Raw genomic sequence first — 24,708 nt, forward strand, 5'->3', positions numbered from 1 at the left:
CGGACGGCTCGAAGGAGAAAGGGGGCGGAGCTGCGGAGAGGCGCGGCCGTGACGGGTCGAAGCCGTGCAGGCAGAACTGCGACGTTGATGGAGTCGAACGGGGCGCTGGCTTCGACGGCAGCGACGGCACTGGTCCTCCTCCTCCTTGGTCCTCGTGCTCGGCGGCGGTGCACTCCTCTTCTTCTTCTGCGCGTTCCTCTTCTCCTTGGCGCGGTGGGCTTCGGCACGAGCGGCGCGGGGACTCGGCGCAGTAGCGGCCGCGCGAGCTCAGGCCGCCGGCGGCGGCAGTGCGCGAGGGCACGCGCGCGCGCGAGGCGGCGGCCGCTCGCGGGTGGTGGCCGCGCGGCGAGAGCGGCGCGCAGCAGTGCGCAATGCTGCGCGCGCAAGGTGGAGGGCGGCGCGCGCAGGGTGGAAACAAGGCAGGGAGGCGGCCAGGGAACGGGCGGCGCTAGAGGAAAGGGCCAGGGAGAAGCGGCGGCGGCCACGGGGAGCAAGGGAGGCGGCTGGCCACAGGGAGCTTTATAGCGGCGCCAAAGCTAGGGTTTGGCGCTGGCGGACGGGGCCCTCGGCATCGGGGTCGGAAGCGTGGCGCTTCCGCGGAACGGCGGCCGCGGATGGTGGTCTCAGGCGCCAGCGGAGAACATCGCGCGAGGCGCGGGAGGCTGCAGGCACCGGCGGAAAGCACGGCGCGAGTACGTGCTGACGCGAGCAGGGCCGCGGGCGAGGCCGTTTTCCTCCTCTTGTCGCGACGCAGGGGCAGCGAGGCGTGCATGGAGGGAGAGCAAGCGGCGGCGTCCAGGACAGAGGCGAGGAGGAGTGGGTGAGGTAGAAGAAAAAGCTTACAGGTGGGTCCATGGGTCCGGGCGCTCAGTGGCAGCAAGGAGGAGCGGCCGTGGGGTCAGGTGCGGCTGCGGCCGTTGCGGGTCCAGCCATCAGTGCTGGTCCAACCCAGTTTTTTCAAAGGGTCAGTTAGATTCATGCCACTCCAATTTTTTGAAATTAGATCTTATGTTAAAAACCAACCATTTGCGGCCGCCAACCTAATCGTTCGGTTGTAGACGTCTCAAGATTCGTGCGGGTCAACTCCACCCCGCGCGCTGCTTGTCCAAGCTCCGTCTGGAAACGTAGCAGTGGGAATCAACCGGACACTGGAATGCAGTATTCAGTCGGCGGCATTCCAAATCCCTTTCGCTTTTCCCCTTCTACTGTTCGCCCCTGACTCCGGTCCGCCCCGCACCTGCTTCACTCTCCATTGACGAGCGATGCAAGGTTTGGAAGGAGATTAGGAGAGACGCAAGATCTGTGCTCCCGGCTTGTGCGCAATGGAGGAGCCAGATAGAGCCAAGCTCCCCACCGCCGGCGGGAAGAGCAATAGAGCTGCAGGAGGCGGACGGCGCTTTCATCTGCCAGCTCCTCTGTCCTATGCGTATCTGAAGGTACATATTGGTGTTTTATTTTTTATTCCGGGTCTTGAAAAAATATACATTTAAAACTGACGTGGCAAAAAATATAGATCTGCCTTCAAGCTTTATGTCAGTTTGGAACTTGAAATTTGACCATTGATTTCATCGTTTAGTATAGAAGATATAACACAAAAGTAGTGAGAAACGCAGTATCTGTCTTTTGTTTTCTTAAGTTGCCTATAACAAATTTCTTTGCTCATCCTGCAGTTATCCAAGATTAGTAGAAAAATGCAATATCGAATTTATGAAGTAATCCAAGCACACTAATTTCCAAAAAAATTTAGACCTAGGATATCCAAGTGTTTTAGCAGTCTTGGAATGCAATCTTTAGAATCCACAGGCTTACAATCCGTCGGACATACCAAGTTACAGATGCACACCAGTACAAAGTTCTCATGTATTAGTCCACATATACTCATACATGTACAAGGCCTAGTAAAGTCAGACACTAAACTGAAAATGTTCTTGGGCTTGAAACAAAAAATATATCAAATCCAACTTCAGACGAATAAAGTAAAATTGCTAGACTGGTTCAAATATGTGTCGTGGTTCTGTTCATAGACTTCTCAATAAATACCGTGTCTCTAGGTTGCTTGCAATCAGGTGGCTGCACACTTGTTGTCCATCTTGACCTGACATTGGGAAATTCCAATACATGCATGCTGTGTGACATAACAGCAGAAGCTGTGCAAAAATATTAAAGACTATACATCAATATTCCAGGGGAAAAATCACTAAATCATCATCGAGAAACAAGTGATTGAACATCATAGATAACAGCAGTAAGTAGAGAACTGTTATGCTAGTATACAGTAAGTTCGCAGGCAAAAATAGTGTCCAGAAAATACTAGTTCACACAACAGTCATGCAAATTGAATAAAATTCTAATCTAAAAGCATGTCAATAATCATCATGTCAACCAGCAGTAAGCAAATAAACTTATTAATACTTGAACTATTTGGAATCAACTAGCAGTGAGCATCATAGTCAATGGTAGTGAAATAGAATAAAAAAGAATCACTATTTAGGATGTATAAACTGTTTGGAATCAACCAGCAGTGAGCATCATAGTCAATGGTAGTGAAATAGAATAAAACAAGAATCAACATTTCGGATTATACATTTCAGTGAATTGGGTGATACATTTAGTATGCAGTCAGAACTGCCAAACATTTTTGCATAACTGTTTGGATACATATAATTGCTAAAATGTTTGGTTCATAGGTATGCAAAGTTGTAAATTTTAAGTTAGTAGGCAAACAAACTGTCAAACTATCATGATAGTTCAAGACTAAGTTGGCAGCCCCAAAATGTACACGATAGGAAAATGCCACAGAGCAAATACCTTTCATTGAGGCGTCCTAACTGAATCAGAAGAGTGGTGCCCAGTAATTAAACGATTGCTTGAATGTAGCAGGACTGATGAGGTGGATTTGTCCATGGGTTGGCTGCACATGACTTGTTTAAGTATTTCAGGCCTTTAATAGAGATATTTCACAGTAGTAATGTCAGGTGAACAAAACAACCCGAGGGATAACATGGTTATTGAATATTATTGAAATATAGACTTCATACTGGATTTGCAGAGGTTCAGAACTCAAGGGCTTTGGGCAGCTAATTTGGAAAAGGAACTATATGATGGTTCAGAACTGAACAGTGGTGGATCTTAAGGGGGGGGGGGGGGGGGGGGGGGCAAGAGGGGCTCGAGCCCTCCCTACTGTCCGTGAGACCATGGAGCCCCCCTCATCCCCTCCTACAAATTTTAGGCACCATGGATGAGGAGCTGCAGATTTTCAGAGGTCAGACAGAGGTAGAAGACGACATGTGCATTATTGGGCCAAGTCAGTTTAAAAAGGCCGAGTAAAAGAACTAGGCAATTAGTTGGGCCGTGGCCTATGGCCATCCAATTTCAGCCCAAAACCAACGAAGCTCAATAGCCCATCACTCGTTGAGCAAAATCCCCAGTCTGAAACTCTCCCCAATCCGACAGCCATCCCCCCAATCGTGCGTGCCTGTGCGGCTACCGGCGAGCTGTGGCGTGCGTCGAGCTGCGAGGGCAAACAACAAGCTGTCGGCTGCACCAACGTGCCATAGAGCAGCGACCCAGCGACGCCAAGGTCAAGGTGGTGGGCGGTGGCGTAGCCAACAAGGGTAGAGCGGCGAGTCACATGCCGACCGGAGCGGCAGCCGGCGCCGGCGTAGGCCCGCATCGCATTCTTGCATGTCGCGGAGATTTGTGAGTTTGTGCGGCCAGTGCCCTCGCCATGAACTTCGAAGTGACAGTAATACACCTTAGACATAATGAATTTTTGTTGGAATGTTCAGCCCCCCCCCCCCTATCCTTTTTTCCTAGATCCGCCCCTGGAACTGAATGCCATTTGGCAGGTGATTTGCACAAAAAGAACTTGATGGTTCAGACCTCAATAGCATTCTGCCAGGTGATTTGCACAAAAAAATGATAACTTTCATGGTTCAAACCTAACTGTACCAAACCTAAACAAGGTTTCAAAAAGGTCAACAAATTTGACAGCAGATTGTACAATTTCATACTTCACACCGTACTGTCAATCTAGAAACAACCACAGGTCAACAAACAATGACAAAAAACCTAATCAAAACCTAAGTGTATAATTTCACATCTAATGAAAGAAAACAGATTTGCAGTTGTAAAAATAGATATTCGAGTGGAATTTCTCTCCTGCTGGAAGAAGTTGAGGAAGAATGTGGGGATTGGATTATGTGGGTAGTGAGCTCGGTGCAAAAAGATCTGGAAAAAGTAGCAGTCAGATCCAGCAACAGTGAGCTACCAGAGGCAGGGAAGAAGGATGAAGAGAGGTGAGTACGAGGAGGGGAAACTCACCGGAGTTGCAAAAGTAAGACCAGAGAGGCGCTAAGCTAGGGAAGTCGCCGGCACTCGAGATGGTTAACATACAACGACGACTTCAGATAACACGTCATCCAGTGGCAGCCCGGGCAACCCAGGGGGTACCATGGGTCCTTGTACTCTATGAGCTTGGTCATAATGGTGGAGAGGAGACAGAAGTGGAGGAGGGGAGAAGGACGGCGCAGGTACACCAAAGTTGGTGGTGGTGGCGGTGGCGGCAAGGAGCGAAGAATGGTGCCGGCGGCGACTCTAAGAGAGGAAAGAATGAAGGGAAAGAGAGAATCGAGGAGAGAGAAGTGCAGAAAGGGCGAGAGCAAATGGATGGGAATGGAGAGGAAGGTAAGAGATAGTACAAAGGTAAGAGAAGGGAATGGAGTGGGGGTTGCGGGAATAAAGCGGTGATGGACGGGCAACAGGAGCGGAGCCACCACTAGGGCGGCCGCCCTAGCTCCATCTAGATGAGCTCCAGAGCATATCTGTTAACATCGAAGGTAGCAGAAAAGAAGAAAAAGGATGGATCTGACATCTGAGAATAGAGAAGAATAGAGAATTAGCTTTCGAAGAACAGGTTAATTGAAAAAAAAAGTAAGAGTTCATACAAGTTATTTGATACCATTTCTCCACCTCCACGCACGCGCTCCGTATTTAATCAGCGACTCTCATATGTTTACATGGGCTGGGTCCGATATGTGCGCGTAGGCACATCTAGCGAACCCATTCGCTACAGCTAAAACGGACAGTAGCCTTCCTGGTGCGGCGGCTCATATTAGTAGATGCTTCCCCGGTTCTTGGTTACTGAGAATATCCCTCGTTCTCAACTCCGGCAGGGGTTCATGACGGCACGGCGGCGCCCTCCAAATGCGAGGACGACAGTCCTTTGCTGCCGATCGAGAGTCGTGAGACTCGCATTTGGCCATTGGGTGAGAGGACTTCGTGGCCTCGTGGACTGCCCGGGCGAATGGGTTGTGGCCTCTTAAGCAATTCAGCCTAGTGCCCCAATCCAGCGCTGCGTCTTCTTGCCACCAGACACTGGTGCCGTCGCCAGTTTACCATCCACCCCGCCTGCAGTCCCGCTCAGGCGCTCACGCCGGTACGTCACTGCCGTTGCGCGAAGAGCAGCCGCGACGGCGCCCCACGCACATCCATCCTGTTAGCGTTGTGTTGCCTCTAGATATCACGTCCACCAGCTCTCCTTGTTTGTAGCTAGAATAGATAGAGTCGTGGTCAGTTGCTGACTAGTTCAGCTTTGTACGTGTATATATACACACTAACCCATTGATCAATACAGCGAGGTTGTTACGATCCATTCTGTTCTCTCACCTCTTACATGGTATCAGGCGATCTACGATCCTAATCTTCCGCTGCTGCTCCTTTAACTCGCCGCTGCCGCCGTTGCCATGTCCTCCTCTTCCTCCTCCTCGGACTCCTACGACGCCGGCTCCACCGTCCCCAACACGCTGCGTGTTGCCACTGCCCCCGCTGCTCCTGTCGTCGTCCATGGGATCAACATTCAGTCGCGCGTCCCCATCGTGCTGGATCTCAACGAGGCCAACTACACCGCCTGGGTGCGCGCGTTTGATGCCGTCTTCGGCCAGTATGGCCTCGGCGACCACATCGACGGCACCGCCCCGCCGCAAGGCGACTCCGACTGGGTCCAAAACGACTGCGCCATCATGTCGTGGATCTACAATCGGCTCGCCCCCGACCTCCTCACCGCCGTCTCCACCGACGACGACACGGCCTACTCTCTCTGGCGCGGCATCCACGAGATCTTCCGCGACAACAGATCGGCTCGGGCTGTCTACCTCAACGCTGAGTTCAGAACCTTCTTCCAGGGCGATCTGTCCGTCCTTGCCTACTGCACTCGCATGAAGGCAATGGCCGATCGGCTTGGTCACCTCGGCTCTCCCATCACCTCTTACACATCCTGCAGCCCTGCCTCGGCATCCGCCAACCGCGCCGACGGATCCGTGCACCGCCGCCGTGGGCGCCTACAGCCAGGCATGCTGCCTCGGTGCCTCGCTCCAGTCGTGCAAAAAATTTATTGTAGAACTCCGCCCTAGGTTATTTTCTAGGCTGGCTTCGCCACTGACAGGCAAGATAAGCTGTGCGGCCGCAAACGGTTGTGGTCTTGCTTTTTGGGTCAGGCTTCAGGTGGTGGGGAGCAGAGTGAGGGCCCGGGCGTGGAACCATTGGCTTGGGCGAGAAGAAGAACATGGCGGCCAGCAAGGCAGAGAGTGGCTGAGCAGCGGAGCCGGGGCTCGGCGTGCGGCGAGCGCTGGCGCAGGTGCAGGTGCTGAGGCCGTTGCGGCCTTTTGGCAGCTAGCGTCGAGAGAGAGAGACCAGGCGGTGAGGGAAGCGCGGCTTCGCGGAAGCTTCGCCGGGTGACTGCGGCGCTACGGTCCTACTAGCATGCATGGACCGCATTAACTTGGCCATGCAAGAGCGGTGGCAGGCCAGGCAGCTATCTGGTCCGAGATAGTTGGGCTAGGCTTCACGTGCACGTGAAGGTAGAATTGGGGTTTGCATGCAGAGGCAAGGAAGAGGCCGGCCTGTTTGCTTGTCCGTCGTTCAGCACTGGTGCTTCACAGAAGGAAAAGGAATTAGAGTGAAGGAGAAGGCTAGGGTCTAGTGTGCTCGTTTGGGCTGGTGTGCTACGTGGGTAAAGATTAGCGGGCTGGTTAGCCCCACTCCTTCACGTGGTTAGCCTCACTCCTTCTTCACGTGAACAGTAGCATGCAAGGTGGTTTAGTCTGGCTGCTAGGTGATTAATTAGCACCTGGGCCTTCTGCGTGGGACTGGTTTTAGGCTTCGCGTGGGTTAAGGCGGGTTGGGCTAGGATAATGGGTCTGGTCGTGGACAACTCGCGGGTTAGAGTTAGAGCCGGGTCAGGCGTTAGCATTTGAATTTAAATTGAGGGGCACACCTCAATTTAAATTCCACGCAAATTTTTCACACAGGAAAATAAATCCAACTCGGATCGAATAAACAAGGCGATGCGAATAAAATCAAGTAACTCCAAATCAATCACACTAGCAAGTTAGTTTCCTTAATTCAATTTACAATTTTTTAATTACTAAGAAGGAGGCAGGTGCTGCTGCTGGCGGGAGGGGTGGCCTTCTCCGGGGCGTGGCCACCACGCCTGCCGCGGCCGCCCTTCTTCTCCTTGGGGGTTTTGCCGGAGCCCGCGCCCCCGGAGCTCGAACCCCCATCGGAGGGGGTCCGCGGTGGTCCGCCGGAGGAGGGGGCGGAGCTGCCCGTGTGCTGGCCGCCGGTGGACGGGGTGGAGGAGCGATTCGTCATGTTGAGCTCCTCCATGAGCAAGTCCGCGCACACGTCATCGAAGGTGGGAAGGGCCGGGCGTGGCAGAGATGTAGACCGAGGGCGGTGTAGCGGTCATTGAGGCCACGTATCACATTTAGGACGAGAATCCTGTCAGTGACGTCTTCGCCCAGGTCCCGCAGCTTGGCCACCATCTGCTTGAACGACCTGCAGTAATCGCTGATGGAAAGATCACCTTGCACGAATTGCCGGAACTGGGCGTCGAGGTACAGGACCCGTGTCTCTCGGTTGCTGAGAAATTGGGTCTTAAGAGCAAGCCAGGCGACACGGGTGGTGGTGTCGCGCTCCATGGCGGTCTCGGCGAGGTCGTTGGAGATGGTGCCGTAGATCCAGGACTTGAGAACGCAATCCATGCGCGTCCAATCCGGGAAGACGACGCCGGGGTGTCGCGGAGGAAGTGGTCCTCCAAGAATGTAACACCCTAAATGTCAAGTTAGGAACCCAAATAAATTTAATTGGTTTTTGTTATGGGCCGATAAGGTTTTATTTATTTTGTCTTGCATTTTAGAGCATTTATCGGGAATTAAATAATTTTTTTAGCCTTAAAATAAATCTAAGGAAAATAGGTTGTGAGCATTCATGCCGCTTGCATCTTTTTATTGTTTGTTGTTCAGTTCAAATTTGAATTTTCAAATTCAAATTTAAATTGAATGTGTTTGGATCTATTTCAAAAATGGAAAACTCTTTCTCCCCCCCCCCCCCCCCCCCCTCTCTTTCAACCCATCCAGCCCACATCTCTCTTTTCTTTTTTTCTTTTTTCCGCAGCCGGCCCGTTTCCTCCCTTCCTTCTTTCCGCGGCCCAAAACCGCCCCGCCGGCCCGTTCCTTTCTTCTTTCCCCGACCCAACCTGTCTCTCTGTGCCCCCCTCTCTCTTTGACCCGTGGGGTCCGCCCGTCAGGGGCGTCCCCTACCTAGGGTCCGAGCCGGACTCGCGGTGGAGTCCGACTCGGCCTCGCCCCGCGCCGCTTCCTTGGGCCCGCACGCCCAGGCGCTAGGTCGCCCCTATAAAAGTGCCGCCCCACGTCCTTGTCTCCCATCGAAGCCGCAGCCGCCTTTGCCTCTAAACCCTAGCTCGCGCCGCCATCTCTCGGAGCTCGAGCTCCACCGTCGCGCCGCCGTTCCACCCTTTCCTTGACGAGTTCGAGCCGCTCAAGAGCTTCACCTGAAGGTGACGCATCTCCCCGACCTTTTCTCTCTCGCTCTCTCGGCATTCTCCGCTCGGGATAGCTCGTCAGAGTTGACTCCAATGGCTCTCGCCGCCTCTCGCCGCCGTGCTAGGTCTTCACCGCCTCTGCGCCCCGTCCGAGCCCCTAATTGAGTTCGAGAACTCGCGAGCTCCCTCCCCGTGCTAGCTGCGCAGCAAACCACGCTCGGACGGCCGTTTTTGGCCAACGCCGGCGAGCCCGCCACCGCGCGATCTCGCCGCCGCCGCCCCATAGCCCCTTTCAATCCCAGCCGCTAGATCTAGATCTGACGGCTCAGATCTAACCCAACCCCGAGTCAAACCTCAAGTTACCGGTCAACCCCTGGCAATTTTGCAAAAGAACCCCTTGGTTTTCTAAAATTAACCTACAGTCTAGGCTAGTTGGAGAATAGTTTCCAAATAGTCTTTTTTTTCTTTATGTTTTAGCCCCTGTTATTTCAAAACCTTTACAAATAAGCCCCTGAATCTTGTTTTAGCCATAACTTCACCGTTTTAATTCCATTTTCGACGAATCTTGCGCTCACGCGATCCTTGCAACGTGTAGAATAGTTTTATGCCCTCGTTTTGTACTGTTTATATTGTTTGATGTACTGTTTCTTATTTGTTGCATTTGTTTGCTTGTATGTGCTCGTGTGATGCATAGACGACGCGCAGTTCGAGGGTCAACAAGAGCAAGATTTTGAAGACACTGATCAGCAGCAGCCTTTTGAGGAAGGCAAGTGGCCCCTTGATCATATTTTGTCCCAAATAATTCACAATTTATTCATATTTTATTTTATTGCATGCATGTGTCTATAATATGATGGAAACCCAATTAAGGATATGCCTAGATTGTTTATCCATGCCTTGACCAAAACCTAGGTACTTTATTTATGTTGGGTAGCTATGCTAGTTGCTTATACTTGGATCATGGTTAGAGATACTTGATACAAATACCACCTACGTTACTTCATGTTCTATGGTTAATGTTATTAAGCAAGATCATATGTTTAAATTGGAACATGGAGAACCACTCAGGAAAACAGTACAACCACAATACTAGATGGCTCTGGTCTTGGCTAATTAATTAGAGACTCTAGCTTGTGACAGTCTTACCGAAAGGGCAAGAGGGGATGCATCGATGGGGTATAGCTCGGTCCTCTTGGGGTAGCGGCCTTTGCTAAGGAGCTGACCATTAGGGAGGGTTATGGCCGCTTTGGCTTGAAATCTTAGCGGATTGTCATGAGTTAGGGAATCTTTGTAAAGGCCTCGTAGTGAACCTCTCGCCACTCACCAAAGGAAGTGTTTAAGGGCCTTGCAAACCCGGGCAACACAGAGGAACACGAATTGTGGGGAAAGTGTACAACCTCTTCAAAGTTAAAACTAACCGGTTAGCCGTGCTCACGGTCAAGAGCGGCTTGGACCCTCACATGATAATTGAACTTGAAGATGATCTAAATTGATGCTTTATTTATGTTGCTGATGATGGTTGCTTGTGATGATACTATTGTTACTTTACTCTTACTTGGGTTAATGGTATGAACTTACATGTAGTTAATGCTTGCTAAATAAAACTTACTCTGAGACGCTATTTATTCGCTAAAGACTAAGATATTCGGTTATGTAATAAAGTCTTTAGTACTCTCTTTCGTTATGACATTGTTATGATATTCGCTTTATTGTCTATCGTATGTGTGTAAACTGATCCTGCCGCACATATGAGAATGCATTTGGTTTCTTTCTTAAACCGGGTGTGACAAAGAAGAACTTGCCGATTGTGAGCAGGAACTAATCGCGCCACCGTGCATAGTTTCTGGCACTGAGATCGAGGAGGATGGGGATGAGGCTGTGGATGTTTTGGACAGCCACCGCCTGAGCATCGAGGTTCAAGATGGTGGCGGCCTTGTGCATCAGCATGGCCCGGTGAAGGTCAGAGTCGTGGGTGTCCTTAGCGTCCTTGGCGTCTGCGTCGTCCTCAGCTTCATCATCGGAGGTGGGGGCGTCGGCGGTGGTGCGCGCGTCGGCCGCACACTTGAGGGCGTCATCACGTTCCATGGAGGCGGTAGCGGCCTCAAGCTCAGTAGCCTAGGCAAGTTCCACAGCGGCGGCACGAGCAGCTGCTCGAGCCTTGGCGCGATCAGCACGTTGCTGCTCCTCAGCAACGAGGCAATCAGCGTCGAGGGTGCCATCGGCGGCCTCGTTGGGTGGGATAGTTCCGGTCATCTAGGATGGACGCAGCAACGGTGGGAAGCTGGTGCGGTGCGCAACCAAGGAAGGGCGCGCTAGGGCAGCGGAAAAGGAATCGGGGCAAGGACCCGAACTCGTGATACCATGAAAGTAGTATGGCTCGGAAAGATTGATTGATTAAGGTGTGAGGCATGGGTTACATATATAAGTAAGGATGGCCTAGGGTTTATAGAAACACCCCATAGCAGGAGATCCTTGCCTAATCAGATGCACACCTATCCTAATCCTATCAGGGCCGACGAATGGTGTACAGGGCCATGCAGCCAGGCGTAGAGCCCATGAGTACAATATCCCTTGCTAACAGTGATTATTATGCACTCTTGCAGGTTTGATTATTATATACTTTTGCATGTTTCTTAAGGTGACTGGAAATCATGTACAGACATTAAATGTTTCAGGCATTTTCACAACTTTTCATTTAAAAAAGGGTGTGTCTCCTCGTCAATCGATTGAGAGATTGTTTATTTGTCAATCACCGGTTGCTGCCATTGATTTAGCATCCCACGCCTCACCCCCCCCCCCCCCCCTCCACACACACGCTGCCATGTCATTTCTATTTCCCGAGCCGCTTCATAAGAGCAGCAGCAGCAGCGTATATCCGTTTGGCTAAGTAGCACCAAGGACACGTCACGAAGGTAAAGTTTAAGTTGTTTTGCTCCAGCGTGAAGCCTCTCTTAGCCTGGTGCCCTGTCAAATAAAAAAAATCATCATCTAACTTCTCTCTCCACTCTCCCACCAATCCCAGCTGGCCAAGTACAAGTAACTTGTTTACTCTACTTGTAGCACCAGGTGCAAAATCTAGCACCACTGCTAGGGGGGGGGGGGGGGGGGGCTGCTTCGTAGCACCCTTGTCTCCAGCGTGGAGCACTCTGAGAATCTTACTCTCTCCTCGGAGCACCCTCAAAAACTCAATGACAAAATGTAAAGAGAATTATTCTTGGAGTTGGATCATGAGTTTATAATTTGACCAAATTTAAAAGGGAGCAAGAAATATAATAACCAAGCCCAGTCTTTGCGAAGATTGACAAAGACTTTGCGCAATTTTCTCTGCAAATCCTGGCCGGTATATGAGACAGTACCAAACAATCAAATCATGATTTCTAAGGAAACTAGACAATGTCCACAATCCTAAAACTAAATTTCAAGTTAGGTCTAATTTTGCCATCTTTCCGTAGCAAACTTAACGAGCGCACTCACTGCTCTCTGGTCAAGCACTATAAGTTTATCAAAATTCAAAATGTGACTTATAACATGGAAGTTGGGCAGAGCATAAAAGTGCATTAAAATTCAGGAGGGCATGCAAAAATATCAACAGGATATGAGACAATCACATTTGTAAATGATGAAAAATATGTATAACAACTTCACTTGTAGAATAAAATGTTAAGAGACTGAGAGAACTATGTGAAAAATTTACCTCGAAGAAATCATGTTGGAGGATTATCCTGAGCCACGTAAATGAGAAAACAAATCCCACATCATCCCTGTTGTAACCAAAATGCCATTAGCATGAGATCCCTCGTTCCAAAAATAGAAGAATTCACCTTATGTGCTACTCAGGTTGTGAAACCAAAACAACAATGCCAGATTTTTAAATTAGCTGAGAAATGGGTATATAAACTTAAGGAAGAAAAGCAGCTGGGGCATGGAAATAAAATACATTTTTCAAGTATATGCAATCTGCACTCTAAATAAACTGACTCCCTGAATTGGAAATGATCTTGCAAACTGGAACTGAAAAAAAGTGTTAGTAAATTGTTTAACATACAAAAATCAAACAATTAAGTAATTCGTCATTTTCAAACCATGCAGTACATCATAAGTCTACAGAGTACAGACTAGACACATTTGGTTATTCTACATATATCAAAAGACTGCAGCCTACTATCAGACACACGGTCACACCAAAACCCAAAACTGTATAAAACTTTTAACCAAAAAAAATGTACCAAACTAACAAAAAAGATGGTGCAAGAATGTTTAATAGAATAAAAATTACACTAGTCTTATTTCAAAATTATACAACTTCTAACATAGTAAATTGGTTGTTTTTGAAGTAATTAAGCTTGTAACTTAATACGATTGCTTAAGTAGTCACAGATTTCATGCAAACACACTTAACAGAAGACTGATTATTTAGAACTATTGTTCACATAGTGTGTATGTGACTATCCAGCTACCCAAGAACAATTGGAATGAATGATATATTGACATATTCATATGAAGAATTTTACTAAATGGTTTTCATAAATATAAGTAAACTAAACTGCAAGATATAAAGGCTAGCAGAACAGAAATCCAATTCTGATGGTTTTCGTACACTACAATTACTAGATATATATAAAAGTTCATTTGTACTCTCCATCACAATACACTCTCCGTTCCAATCATAGCTTCTTCTGTACTCTCCACTATGGTCTCCTCACCGGCAGTGCTGTAACAGAAATGAGATCATCACAAGAAAAATATATTACGGTTGATTCTAACAAATTTATACTGTAATAGAGAAATGATAGATGCTACACTTCTCGAAAACGAAGCTTAAGATAGCTGAAACCATAAAATTTACACTGTAACAAATTGTTTTTTCAAAAAAATTTACATTGTAATACAGAAATGATTGATGATAGAGTTCTAGAAAATAAAACTTAAGATAGCTGAAACCAGAAAAATTACACCGTAACAAATTGATTTTTACAAAAGAAAAGAAAATGTCACAACTCCAATCCAGCGTGCAACAATTTTACATAAGAATAAGATGGAAGAATACTAGCTGAGCACCATAAAAGCAGGTAGGCACACATGCCACCTCTCGAGCAGGGAGCAGCTACTCTCCGGCCCCTAGGGCACAAGAAGCCTACCCCCACACGCATTACCTTGTCTGAAACCGAAAACCTCACCTCGTCCACAAAGGGCCAAACAACCACAAGCTTTAAGCAAACACAATAGTGCACATTGGAAGACACAATGGTTTTTTTAGAAAATGGATACGTCTCCGGCCTCTGCAGCCGCACACAGCCAAGTTTTTACAAAATTCTCAACAAACAAGCTGATGAAATAGAGAGGAGTACACAAACGACTTAAATGAATTAAAAGCAAAGTCTATTATTGCTTCTTTATCCATTCTTGGCAAAGATATCCAAGGCGACGACCTCCAATGCCTTGCTTGCCAGCCAGACAGTCTTCCTTGCATCCTACAATGGTAAATTAATTCAAGCACACAAACCTTTCTGGTGTTGGTGTATCCATCCTTCTCAATTCCAGTCTTTAGGAGCTAAGTCCTTTCTTGTGTTCCTACAAGTCAGGAAAGGGGGGCACATTAAATCCTATGACTAAATAAAGGCATTAATTCTAGTTTTCATCAGTGAACCCACAAAAATATGTCATGATGCTTAGTAGTGCCAAGAGATCCTAAAGGGAAAATAAATAAAAGATATATAAATTAGATATAATTCATAGCCTGGCAACATGGGACAACCAAATCAGGATATATAAAATTTAGGCACCACATGGGGTTCTACAGCAAGGCTTCAATATCTCAACTAGCTACATGGATTAAAATCATCTACAAAAAATCCCACAAACCATGCTAAATTTAGTAACCAAAAGTAAGCATCTCAATAGGTGGCTTTGCACATGCATAGGAACAGATATTTCACGGTTGGACAGTAAATGTAGGGTGACTCATCTTCTTTCAGAACATTAAACTCAGGTTCCTGTTTGAAAAGCACATTGGTCACACAAACATCAACAAAAGGACAAGTTTATGACAGAAAAGGAACCAAAATACATGTTATCTAATTCTGACGTGCCTACAATTTTAACTGCTTTGCTGTTGTTTCTTTCTAATACAAGGTTCTGCTCACCTTGATGAACACAACAAACTCATGGTAAAATACACAGTTCATCCCATAATCCAACATTACAACGTATTATAAGAGTACATCATATAGATGGACACAGTCGAACTAACTAAATCACTTTCCTAGCCTGAGTGCAGAACCAATACAATGAAAGAACCGTATAAAAATTTGTCTTTAAAATCCGCACAATGCATTCTGAAACGTCAACAAAAGGGACCAAACAATATTAAAAATCATGGAATCCAAGATGAAATCATTTCTGTACAAGACTGACTTATCAAGTAAGGCCGCTAGTTGCCTAGTTGACAATTGCCACATTCGTACCCTTAATTGCTTAAGCATGAACATAATAATTTATCTCAAAGAAAAAATACTATTAAAAAGGGCATAGCTTCAGGCCTTGAACAGTACAGACTATAAAAAAGGCATATGTTACTACAGTCGAACCATAGTATTCCTCAACAGTCAGTCATATCAAAGAATTCAGCATGCTAATAACATCTCCCAGCACCAAACTCAGCACCTAGGAAACACTATCCACAACAGAAACTACAAAAACACATCAGTAAAAGGATGTAAAAAATCACACACAAAAAATGTGTGAAAAAAGTGATTCGGCATTCGAACACGAACTCCGCCAGTTGAAACACGAGATTTACTCACGGATTTTTTTCATTCCACGGTCCGCAAATCGGCGCAGTAAATCACAAACACTAGTCCCGCCTCGGCATCGCTATCATGGACACCTAATCTAGAAAATCTAGGACCTACCCTAACCCTAGAAGACATATCCCTTACCTCCAAGCCATCCCATAGATCCATGATAGCCGTCAATGAGGCGGATTGGAGGACGAATCAAGAGTACTAACTGACGAGCCTACCTAAATGGGGGATGGAGGCAGAACAGATTGGTTGGAGGAAAGGAATCTGGGTGGAGGGGCGGCCGCAGCAGAATGCTACGAGAGCTGCACAAGGCGGCTGCTCACCGGCGGCGAGCTATGCTCCCGCGTCGCGCCAAGCAGGAAGCCACACACCGTTGGGACAGGACAAAGTTCCCGTGCAGTCACTGCACGTGCAGTGACTGCCACTGACACGTGGGCCCCACGGCATATGGGCCCACATGTCAGCGGCAGTCACTGCACGTGCAGTGACTGCACGGGATAGTGCATTGGGACAACACCGGGGACCCTCGCTCACTAGAAAATGGAAGAGAAGAGAAAGGGGGATGGACGGGGAAGGGAACAGGCAACAAACATAACAGCAACCCGATAGCAGTCAACGGGGAAATATATAGCTCTTGTGCAGACCCAAATTGATCGATTAAGACTGTCTCCAACAGCAAGACTCAAATTTGGAGACCTATTTGTAGTATGCGTCTCCATAAAAGAAATAGGTCACGTACCTAAAAGGGAACTTCTCCAATAGAGAGCGCAAAAGGAAAGCCCAACACACGGACTGTTTGTTTCGCAGGCGGGCGATGAAATTTTCGCGGGAGACGAAGGGGCAGGTTTCGTGCATATTGCAGGCTTGGCAAAATGGCGGGATTATATTCTCGCGCCCGGCTGCATGTGAGAAGGGAGTCGAGCTGCTAGCGAGGTAGCCGCCAGCAACCGGCGGCACAAGTCTGGCCGTTGGCGCATGAGTCAGCCAGAACACAGGTAATCTGCTTGTTCGTTGTCACATCCACCTCTAGGGCTTGTGGATTTCACCCCAATCCAAGTGGATTGGAGAGGATGAAAGGGTATTGGGGAGGGATTTTGAATATGAATATAAATTACATCTGTACAACATCATCTATCTGCAGATATGAATATGAATATAAATTACATCGGTTACAAAATAAATAAATGGAAATTAGAGAGATGGAGGACAACATGAATGGAAGTATACCCGATCCTGCTCATTTTTTCCGCTCTCATTCAGCCTATCAACAGCTGCTTTGTGCGCACAGAACTTGCTCATCGCTTTCTGAATCAATGCCCACCTATGTTGAACTGCAATCTGGCTGCGGTTGGAGCCTTCAGGCTTATGCTCATTGAAATAACCATGCAACCTCTTGTAATAACCACATGATGTCTGATTTACACCTGCATGTTATGCCACCATGTTATTTGGGCATCAAAGGGTCAAATATTTCATCAAAGACATTGCAAAATGATTACCAGTAATAGGGTCTTTGCTAACATTTAGAAATGCAGAACACAACACCAGGTCCTCCTCTTTGGTGAATGCCAATCCTCTCCTAGACACATTTTTCTTCTTTGCGGCCCTCTGTGATTTCGATGATGAAGGGTCCTGGGAGGCACGTTTGTTGTCAATGGAGAACCCCTGATTTGATTGCCCATTCATAGGTGGGCAGGGCATCTGGGAGGAGCTATGCATGTTGAACTAGTGATGAAAAGAACTGTTAATCATCAATATAGTTGATATCTAAATAGAAAAACCATTAGATGCATGGCTGCAATAAACCTGGGAGTTTGGAGGAACATCCAAAGATTGCAAAGCGGCAGAATAACCAAAAGCCCACTGTTGCTCAGTCCCAAAGATTTCTTCAGATTCGCCAGGGCGACCACTTGAGCCACTAAAAATGTTATCCATCGTCCTAACACAATAGAGATTCAATTAAACATAGCACAAAGTAAATAGTCACTATGTAGTACCAGCAAGCACACCATTCGATCAAATAAGGAAATGTACATGTAAACTGAAATGTCATGGTTTGTAATACTAAAAATCAGATGAAAGTCATGATTATACAACAAAGAATTAAGGCACAATCCTAGTCATGAACTCATGGTTCCTACTCATCAATTAAAAGAAACGATATACTGAACCTTTCTGAATCGGCACTCCTGTCAGAGAACCAATCCATATGCAATCAGATCAATCCTCTTGCAGCAATCCAATCATGTCCTCCCCAACCATAACCAAAAGTCACAACAGCCATAATCAACACAACAAGGAATCACCGGCACCTCACAGGGGCTGAGACGGAGGCCTGGCCATGAGGGGTGACTGCATTCTGCACGCACGACGCAGTTGTCCGCAAGCAGATGCCGGGTACAGCGGCTGAGCCAAGGGCTGCAAGGAAAGGGCAGGAGATGGGAGTGGGGGAGGGGAGGGGAGGAGATCCGGAGCAAGGTGCACCATGCAACGCCATGCGGCCATGGTGGCGTGCGAGCAGCATGGCCAAATATAGGCGCAGCATGCGGCACCATGCGGCCTTGCCAAAAATCCCAAGGGTGCTAGCGGCCGGTGCTAGATCCATGGGGAGAGAGGAGAGATGGAACTAGGGACGAAGGAGGGCGGGGCTGCGAGATCCATACCTGTGAAGCCGAGCTCCGTGCAATCTCGCCGGCGGCGAAGCTTTCCTTCCCGCGAAACAGCTGTGCCGAACCTTTCCTTCCCGCGAAACGGCTGCGCCAGATATTTTTGTCGAGGAGAGAGACGGGTTGGAGGACGCTTATTTGGGTTCTCAGTGGTGTGCGACGCAAAATAGGTCACCTGTTTGCATACTCTGTTGGAGGACGTTTTTTCTACCCAAAATACTGTGCATCACGTATTTATGGGTTTGGGTCACCATTTGCCTACTTTGTTGGAGACAGTCTAACAAGTGAGTCGCATTTGTCCGTTGATCGTCAATCTAACGAGCCACAGCGTCGATTGATCCATAAACAAGATTTCAACCGGTTGATAAAGAGCAAATCTGTTTAAAAAATGATCACCGTAAACTACACTCATGTTGACAATTCTCAGCTATTGTTATTCCATCATGTTCTGCAACTTCAGCACCTTAAAAGACAGACGAGACAACCGAATTAGACAACCAATTTTTCTTTATCTGAAGGGTTCCCAGGGTGGGTGCAACAGCTAGCAATACTGGTTGAGCTATTACATGCTGCAAACTATGAAGGCATTAATGACAGTGCTACACCAAAAGCACTGTGCCAGGAAAGGATCAAAGGAATAGGGGGTGAGCTATTATATGCTGCAAAGCATTGTAATAGTGGAATTAAAAAGGAGACGGCATAAAGATATTGGTCGCTAGTGGAGTAGAAGCACTAGCCACCACTTCTGTTTTTCCTCATGCAGTAATGTCTACTAACAGTTCCCTCTGTTCCACCGAGCTGCAAACTCTAATACCCACCAATCTCACATTCAATTCCACACCAAACTTCCCAATTCACATATACATCGTCTTTGAGTGGTATGTTGCAGCCACATACGGGTGCTAGGTACTACCGTGTAAGACATGTAATGGTGTTTCGTCACCTGATCTGAAGCTGTCCAGTTGTGGATGCTGCATACACTATACAGTTACCTCCACAAGCAGTGAACTCCATAAAGGCAATGGAGGGTAATTTTTGGTAGAGCCAAGTGCAGTGAGGCCCTGAATTCCTGAGGTCAGTAGGTGTTTGAATCCGTAACTGGGTAGAAATGGGGGAATGAATCGACTAATCGATCTAAGAGTTTGCCTTGGTGCTAAGCATAGCAGCAGCAGACATGGGAATCGAATTGTGGCCAACGCTACTGTTACTTGTACACACAGTTGCATAAATAAATAGCATAATTAGTCTAAAACAACACAAATTACACAAAAGGACTGTAGGGAACAATCCATATTAGCACTTAAAGGACAAGATTCATCATAAAAGAGTAGAAATACGCAATTGAAGAAAGGGATTAACTTAATACCCATATTGTTTTGAATTCACTTCATTTCTGCTTGCCTCCTCCTCAGCAAATCCTCTGCAGCTGCGCCACACAGTCCTCACTTGGTCCCTGATCAGAAGATCCTCTGCACTCCAACTGATGACTCACTTCCTCCCTGCTAAAGCCTCTCGCCTGCTATTGTCCGCTAGGCAATCAGGGTTTTAGGCAATTAGGGTTTTTGTGCCGGCCTTGATGGCCTGTGAAGGTGGCGGAGAGGCTGAGTTGTCAAGACCACAGTCTCTGAAGCCTCATGGAGTAGTCGGCGCCAAGTGAAACAGTTCACCGACTGTCAGACCCGGGGCAGCGGGACTGCTTAAAGACATAGAATGTTCTGGAGTGAGGGATAACTTATGGATGTACCTTACCTCTTTTGTAAACTACCTGAATAGGCGTAGAAACTAGCTGCAGTACAAAGGAAACTACCCGATCGTGCTGTAGTAGGACTCCAACTGTACTCGGTAAGAACTTTCTATGTAACCTTGTCTCCCGGGATATATAAGGGCGGACAGGGACCCCCTCAAAATACATCAACACCCAAGGCAAGACAAACCACCACACAGGACGTAGAGTATTACGCAACTCGCGGCCCGAACCTGTCTAAATCTTTGTGTTCCTTACAACATCGAGTTCCAGAGCCGTCGATCCCTACCTACAAACCTTACTGCTAAGGGTATCCCTGAGCAGGCTTCGCGGTAAACACCGACAGCTGGCGCGCCAGGTAGGGGGACTCGGCGAGTTCATCAGCGAGTTCGATGGCCACCTTCGCTTTCAGCACCATGACGCCTCTCCGAGGCGCCACCTTCATCTTCAGCTCGTGGGTCTGCGTCGCCAATGGTTCGGGCGGTTTCGACAGTCACCTAACCAACTCTCCCACACCGAAGATTTCTACGTCGGAAGATTCCAACAAGCTCGCCAGATCCTGCGATCGTGGCGTCACGTTGCTTCCCGACCTTGCCAAGGAGATCGAGGTAAAACTCGAAGACAAGTCGGGTTCTACTCGGTCTCAGATCGATCTCAGACCGAATTCCACTCGGATTGAGACTCTTATTGCGCAACCCATCTTCGGTTTGTGCAATTCATCGTCTGCTTACAAACAGATGATTAGATCCTTCTATGAAAATAGCTTGGATCGCTTACTTCACGTTGAAAACCAATCAGCCACCGCTAGCCGGGAGGCACCCGTTTTTGTCGTTTACCCAGATCCAGTCGAGTCACCTCAAGACAGCCTAAATTTCATCACCAATGCGCTGGCTAAGATGCAACTCAAATCTTGCCAAGGCCATACTCTCGCAGAACTACTCAACAACCTGCGAGAAGTCACCAGCATTGACGATCTCCCGTTTCAACACGGCACCCCCCTCGAAACTGAGAGGGAAACTGGCTCTGGAGGAACCGTCCTAGCTGATTACGAATCAGACCTGGAAAGCTTTTCCCACGAGCGCTTGGTTCCGGTAATCATCCAACCCAGAGGTGCTCCTAACCATCATGATTCAAACAAAACCTTGGACCAGATTTCAGCCGACAACGCCGAACGTGCTCAAGCTCTCCCGCCACGCAACCTCAACAACGAATTCAACAATGTTGCGGATCCTATCTTCAAAACGCCAATTGCCGCAATGACAGAAGCAACCCTGCGACTCATGACGATGCCCCAGAATCCCAAACTGGAACGAGTAGCTAAGAGTTGCTGTATGTCAACTATACCCACGGTTTATAGAGATAGCCGGCAGGTGGTGACAAGGCTGTCCAGGCCTTTTAGTAATCCTCCACGTTCGGTATGGGGGGTAGGAGGTACATAAAGTCGCCGAGGTATACGAGCTCCTCCCGTTACTTCGATAGCGATCTCCCTGTTGTGTAGTTTAATCTCTGACAAGCTAACTAATGAGAAAGTATATATATAGCTAGCCTAGCACAGCTGACTCGAGCTCTGACTTTTACCTTATTCCAGGCCTAAACCATCTTTTATCTTTCTTTTATCTTTTATTTATCCAAGAGAGTAGTTTGTGTGTGTGTGTCACACTACCTCCTACCATGTTATTATTTTACCCCTGTTTATGCATGAGAACATCCAATCTAGATAGAGCTCACCAACTAATCTATATATTCTCTCACTCATCGTCTTCCCTGCGGAAATATAAATGGCACCTCGGTATACTCCCGGATAAAATGTTACAGCGGTATTCCGCGCGCTTGCGGATTTATTCGTGGTTCATGAAATACTGTCACCCCAAATTGGCGTCTGCGGACGTCATCGCTAGGTGACATTGTCATCGGCGATCCAGCGGATGTATCCCGAGAACTTGTTCTTGAAGGGGCGCCATCTCGCCCGATCCACCTCGGAGAAACAAGGCTCGTCATCCGGCATATTCTCCAGCTCCTTGGCGAATTCGAGCATCCTCTGCTTACCCCTCTCTGTCTGCTCCATCACCTCCCTCGCCTCCGCCTGCGCTCTTGCCAAACCCGGCTTAACCAAGTCCACCAGACTCGGCTGCGACGGGGGCTGAGAAGCATACGCGACACGTGCGATCCTCCTCCATCGCCCCGGTGTCCTCCGCCTCGCCGTCATTGAGGAGGCGCTAAGGGAAGGTCCGCCCCCCGAAGGACCTCCTGAGCCTGAAGCCGCCTCCAATCCACCAGACGATGCCGGTGGTGAAATACCGATGGCGGGCGGGCGATGATCGGCTAGGGTTAGGGTTTTGTTTTCCATATTTAGATGGGGATCGAGAAACAGATGGCGCCGAGCGGGAGGAGAGAACGATAGAGAGAGAAGTCACCAGCCGCCTGACCGCCTGGTTTGTCTTTCGCGTGATGATAATGGGCTAGTGGGCCCAATTGTATTCATTCCCAAATCTAATCTCACTGCCCACCCGTGGCCGAAGCTGTGACCTTTCAGTCATAATAACAAAATAAAAATGTAAAGCTTACATTACATACAGAAGCTAAATTAACATCAGTAATGAGTTAGTAAATAAGATTGAAGCAAACTCTTATTGATAATGTTCAACAGCCAAGCCCAAAAGCCCCAAGCACAGGGAAATGTACAATGTGCCAGCACAAGGAGCCGGAAGAAGAGGACGACAAGCATGCAGTAAAACAAAGGCGTTATGCTTCCGTACGTGGTCTTGATGAGACCATGGCCTTCCAATGGAAGCACTAGCAGGTAGCCAGCAGATACATTAGTGGAAGGAAAGGAAAGAAACATCGAGCGACGAAGAAGGGAGAAAGAAAGGGCGCGGATATGGCTATCTGGTGCGTGCGTGAGCAGCGGCGCTCTTAATTAAAGAGACGGTGAAAATATGATCTACTCCTAGATGGCTTGGTCGTCCCATGCGGCCCAGTTGGTGGCGCTGCCGACACGTGGCATGGAGTTGATCTTGGTGAAGGTGTCGACCTTGAAGGTGGCCCCGCACATGACGCCCTCGCTGTCCACCCGGGGCAACGCCTTGAGCCTGTTCATGGGGTGCTCGAAGCTCTTGAGCCTGCCCTCGCTGTGGAACATGCACCCCACGGGGAAGGGCGCGTACGACTTGCCGCACCCGCGCTTGACGATCTCCCGGTCCTCGCAGATGACCACGGAGCCGTCCGCCGCGATGCCCCAGAACAGAGGCACGCCGCCGTCGGCGCTCTGCATCAACATTTTTTTTTTTCAATTTTGGTCATGGATCATTCGTGTCCGAAGAGCAGCATGAGCAACATCCACGCACGTACCAGGGCTGCGAATACGGCGCCGGACTTGTTGTCGAAGACGACGAAGGCGAATGAGCCGGCGAGGTCCTTGACGACCTGGTCGGCGGGGTAGGGCCCGCGGTCGCGCAGGGTGCGGTAGGCCTCGATGACGAGCAGCGCCTCGTTGGTGGACTTGTTGCAGAGGCCGTACTGGCGGATGAGGGCGCTGAGGTTGTCGAGGCGGCCGAGGAAGACGCAGTAGATGTCGTCGAGGCCGCAGAACATGCGCTGGTGGCCAGCGGCCGGGCAGGCGCGCGCGGCGACGCAGGCGAGCGCGGCGCCGCCCCCGAAGGAGGCGGAGAAGGCGTCGGCGGGGTGCGCGGCGTGGAAGTCCCGGAGGATCTCGTCGGGGCTCCTGGGCTTGGCGCCGCCGCTCCGGGGGCTGTTGAGCTCCTGCGGCGCGTGCGCCACCTGCTTCTGGAAGATGGCCAGCATCCTCGTGAATCGGTCGGGCGGTCACTCACTCGAGTACCCTGTGCTGCTGCGGCGGCCGCTGTGGGAAGAAGGAGAAGAACCGAAGAAGAAATCGGCGGATCTGAATGGGAAATTGGAATGGAATGGAGCTCTGGATAGAGATTTGCAGGGCCCTTTTATAGCGTGGACAGAGTAGAAAAGTATCCGAAGCGTGACGGTTTGTTTAACTTGGGACTTGGGAGTGACTTGAGAGCCGAGAGGATGGGATGAGAGTGAGGAACAGGCAGTCCCGACTCCCGAGAGGATAAGATCGATCATCACGTAATCCGCCTCATGGGATTGGGATGTGACAGCACACAAACAGCACTACCCGTCTGCTTCCAATTGGGAAGGCAATCCGGTGGGCTGCCCTGCCCTGCCCTGCCCTGCCCAGCTACGCGCCGTGTAACCGTGGTTTGCTTGCTACCTTTGGATGGCCGTGTGGTCGTGTTCCCTAGTTCGTCTGTGTTTACGTCTTCTTTGTACCAAACCTCCGATGAAAATACGGACATTTGCCCCCATGGCTCGAGAAAAACTGCACGATCCATCGAATCCAGCGTCTTGCCTCGTGGGGGAAATGAGTGCATGGTGGATGAATCGTGCGTGCCAATTACCCACAGGCAATCAGGGAAAAGAAAACAGCTGCTGGTACCGGTGCCTGTGGGCAGCCGCCGCCGTCAGTTTGTTGGGGCCCCGATTCCCATCATGTCGCTGCACCTGCACGACGTGCCGCGCGGCCGTCTCCCGCGGCCAGGCGCGTGTCATGGCACCACGTGGCACGGGCCTGCTGCTGAGACTGACCAGGCGGGCCCGGGCTGCTCCCGGCTCGTCGCG

At 49.0% G+C, this 24,708-nt stretch overlaps 1 protein-coding gene and 1 long non-coding RNA gene across 11 annotated transcripts; both read right to left on the reverse strand.

Annotated features, from left to right (window-relative positions):
* Positions 1–1,755: 1,755 nt before the first annotated feature.
* Positions 1,756–16,026, reverse strand: LOC120682185. 10 transcript variants are annotated; one of them, XR_005678266.1, is made up of 6 exons: positions 15,781–16,026; positions 14,346–14,413; positions 12,780–13,553; positions 12,537–12,603; positions 2,809–2,911; positions 1,756–2,147 (listed from the first exon to the last, which is right to left on the reverse strand). It is a non-coding gene; the product is annotated as an uncharacterized LOC120682185 (long non-coding RNA). The 10 variants fall into 10 exon arrangements; XR_005678263.1 differs by having other exon boundaries at positions 1,756–2,095; positions 12,537–13,553; XR_005678262.1 differs by having other exon boundaries at positions 12,537–13,553.
* A 6,626-nt stretch (positions 16,027–22,652) lies between these two features.
* On the reverse strand, positions 22,653–24,051 carry LOC120682726 (stem-specific protein TSJT1-like). The gene is made up of 2 exons (XM_039964725.1): positions 23,404–24,051; positions 22,653–23,320 (listed from the first exon to the last, which is right to left on the reverse strand). The coding sequence occupies exons 1-2, from the start codon at positions 23,854–23,856 to the stop codon at positions 23,003–23,005; spliced, it is 771 nt and encodes a 256-aa protein (XP_039820659.1). The 5' UTR covers positions 23,857–24,051; the 3' UTR covers positions 22,653–23,002.
* Between the last annotated feature and the right edge of the window lie 657 nt (positions 24,052–24,708).

This window comes from Panicum virgatum, chromosome 7N (genome assembly GCF_016808335.1).
Source record: "Panicum virgatum strain AP13 chromosome 7N, P.virgatum_v5, whole genome shotgun sequence".
In the NCBI taxonomy this organism is placed as follows: Eukaryota; Viridiplantae; Streptophyta; class Magnoliopsida; order Poales; family Poaceae; genus Panicum; species Panicum virgatum.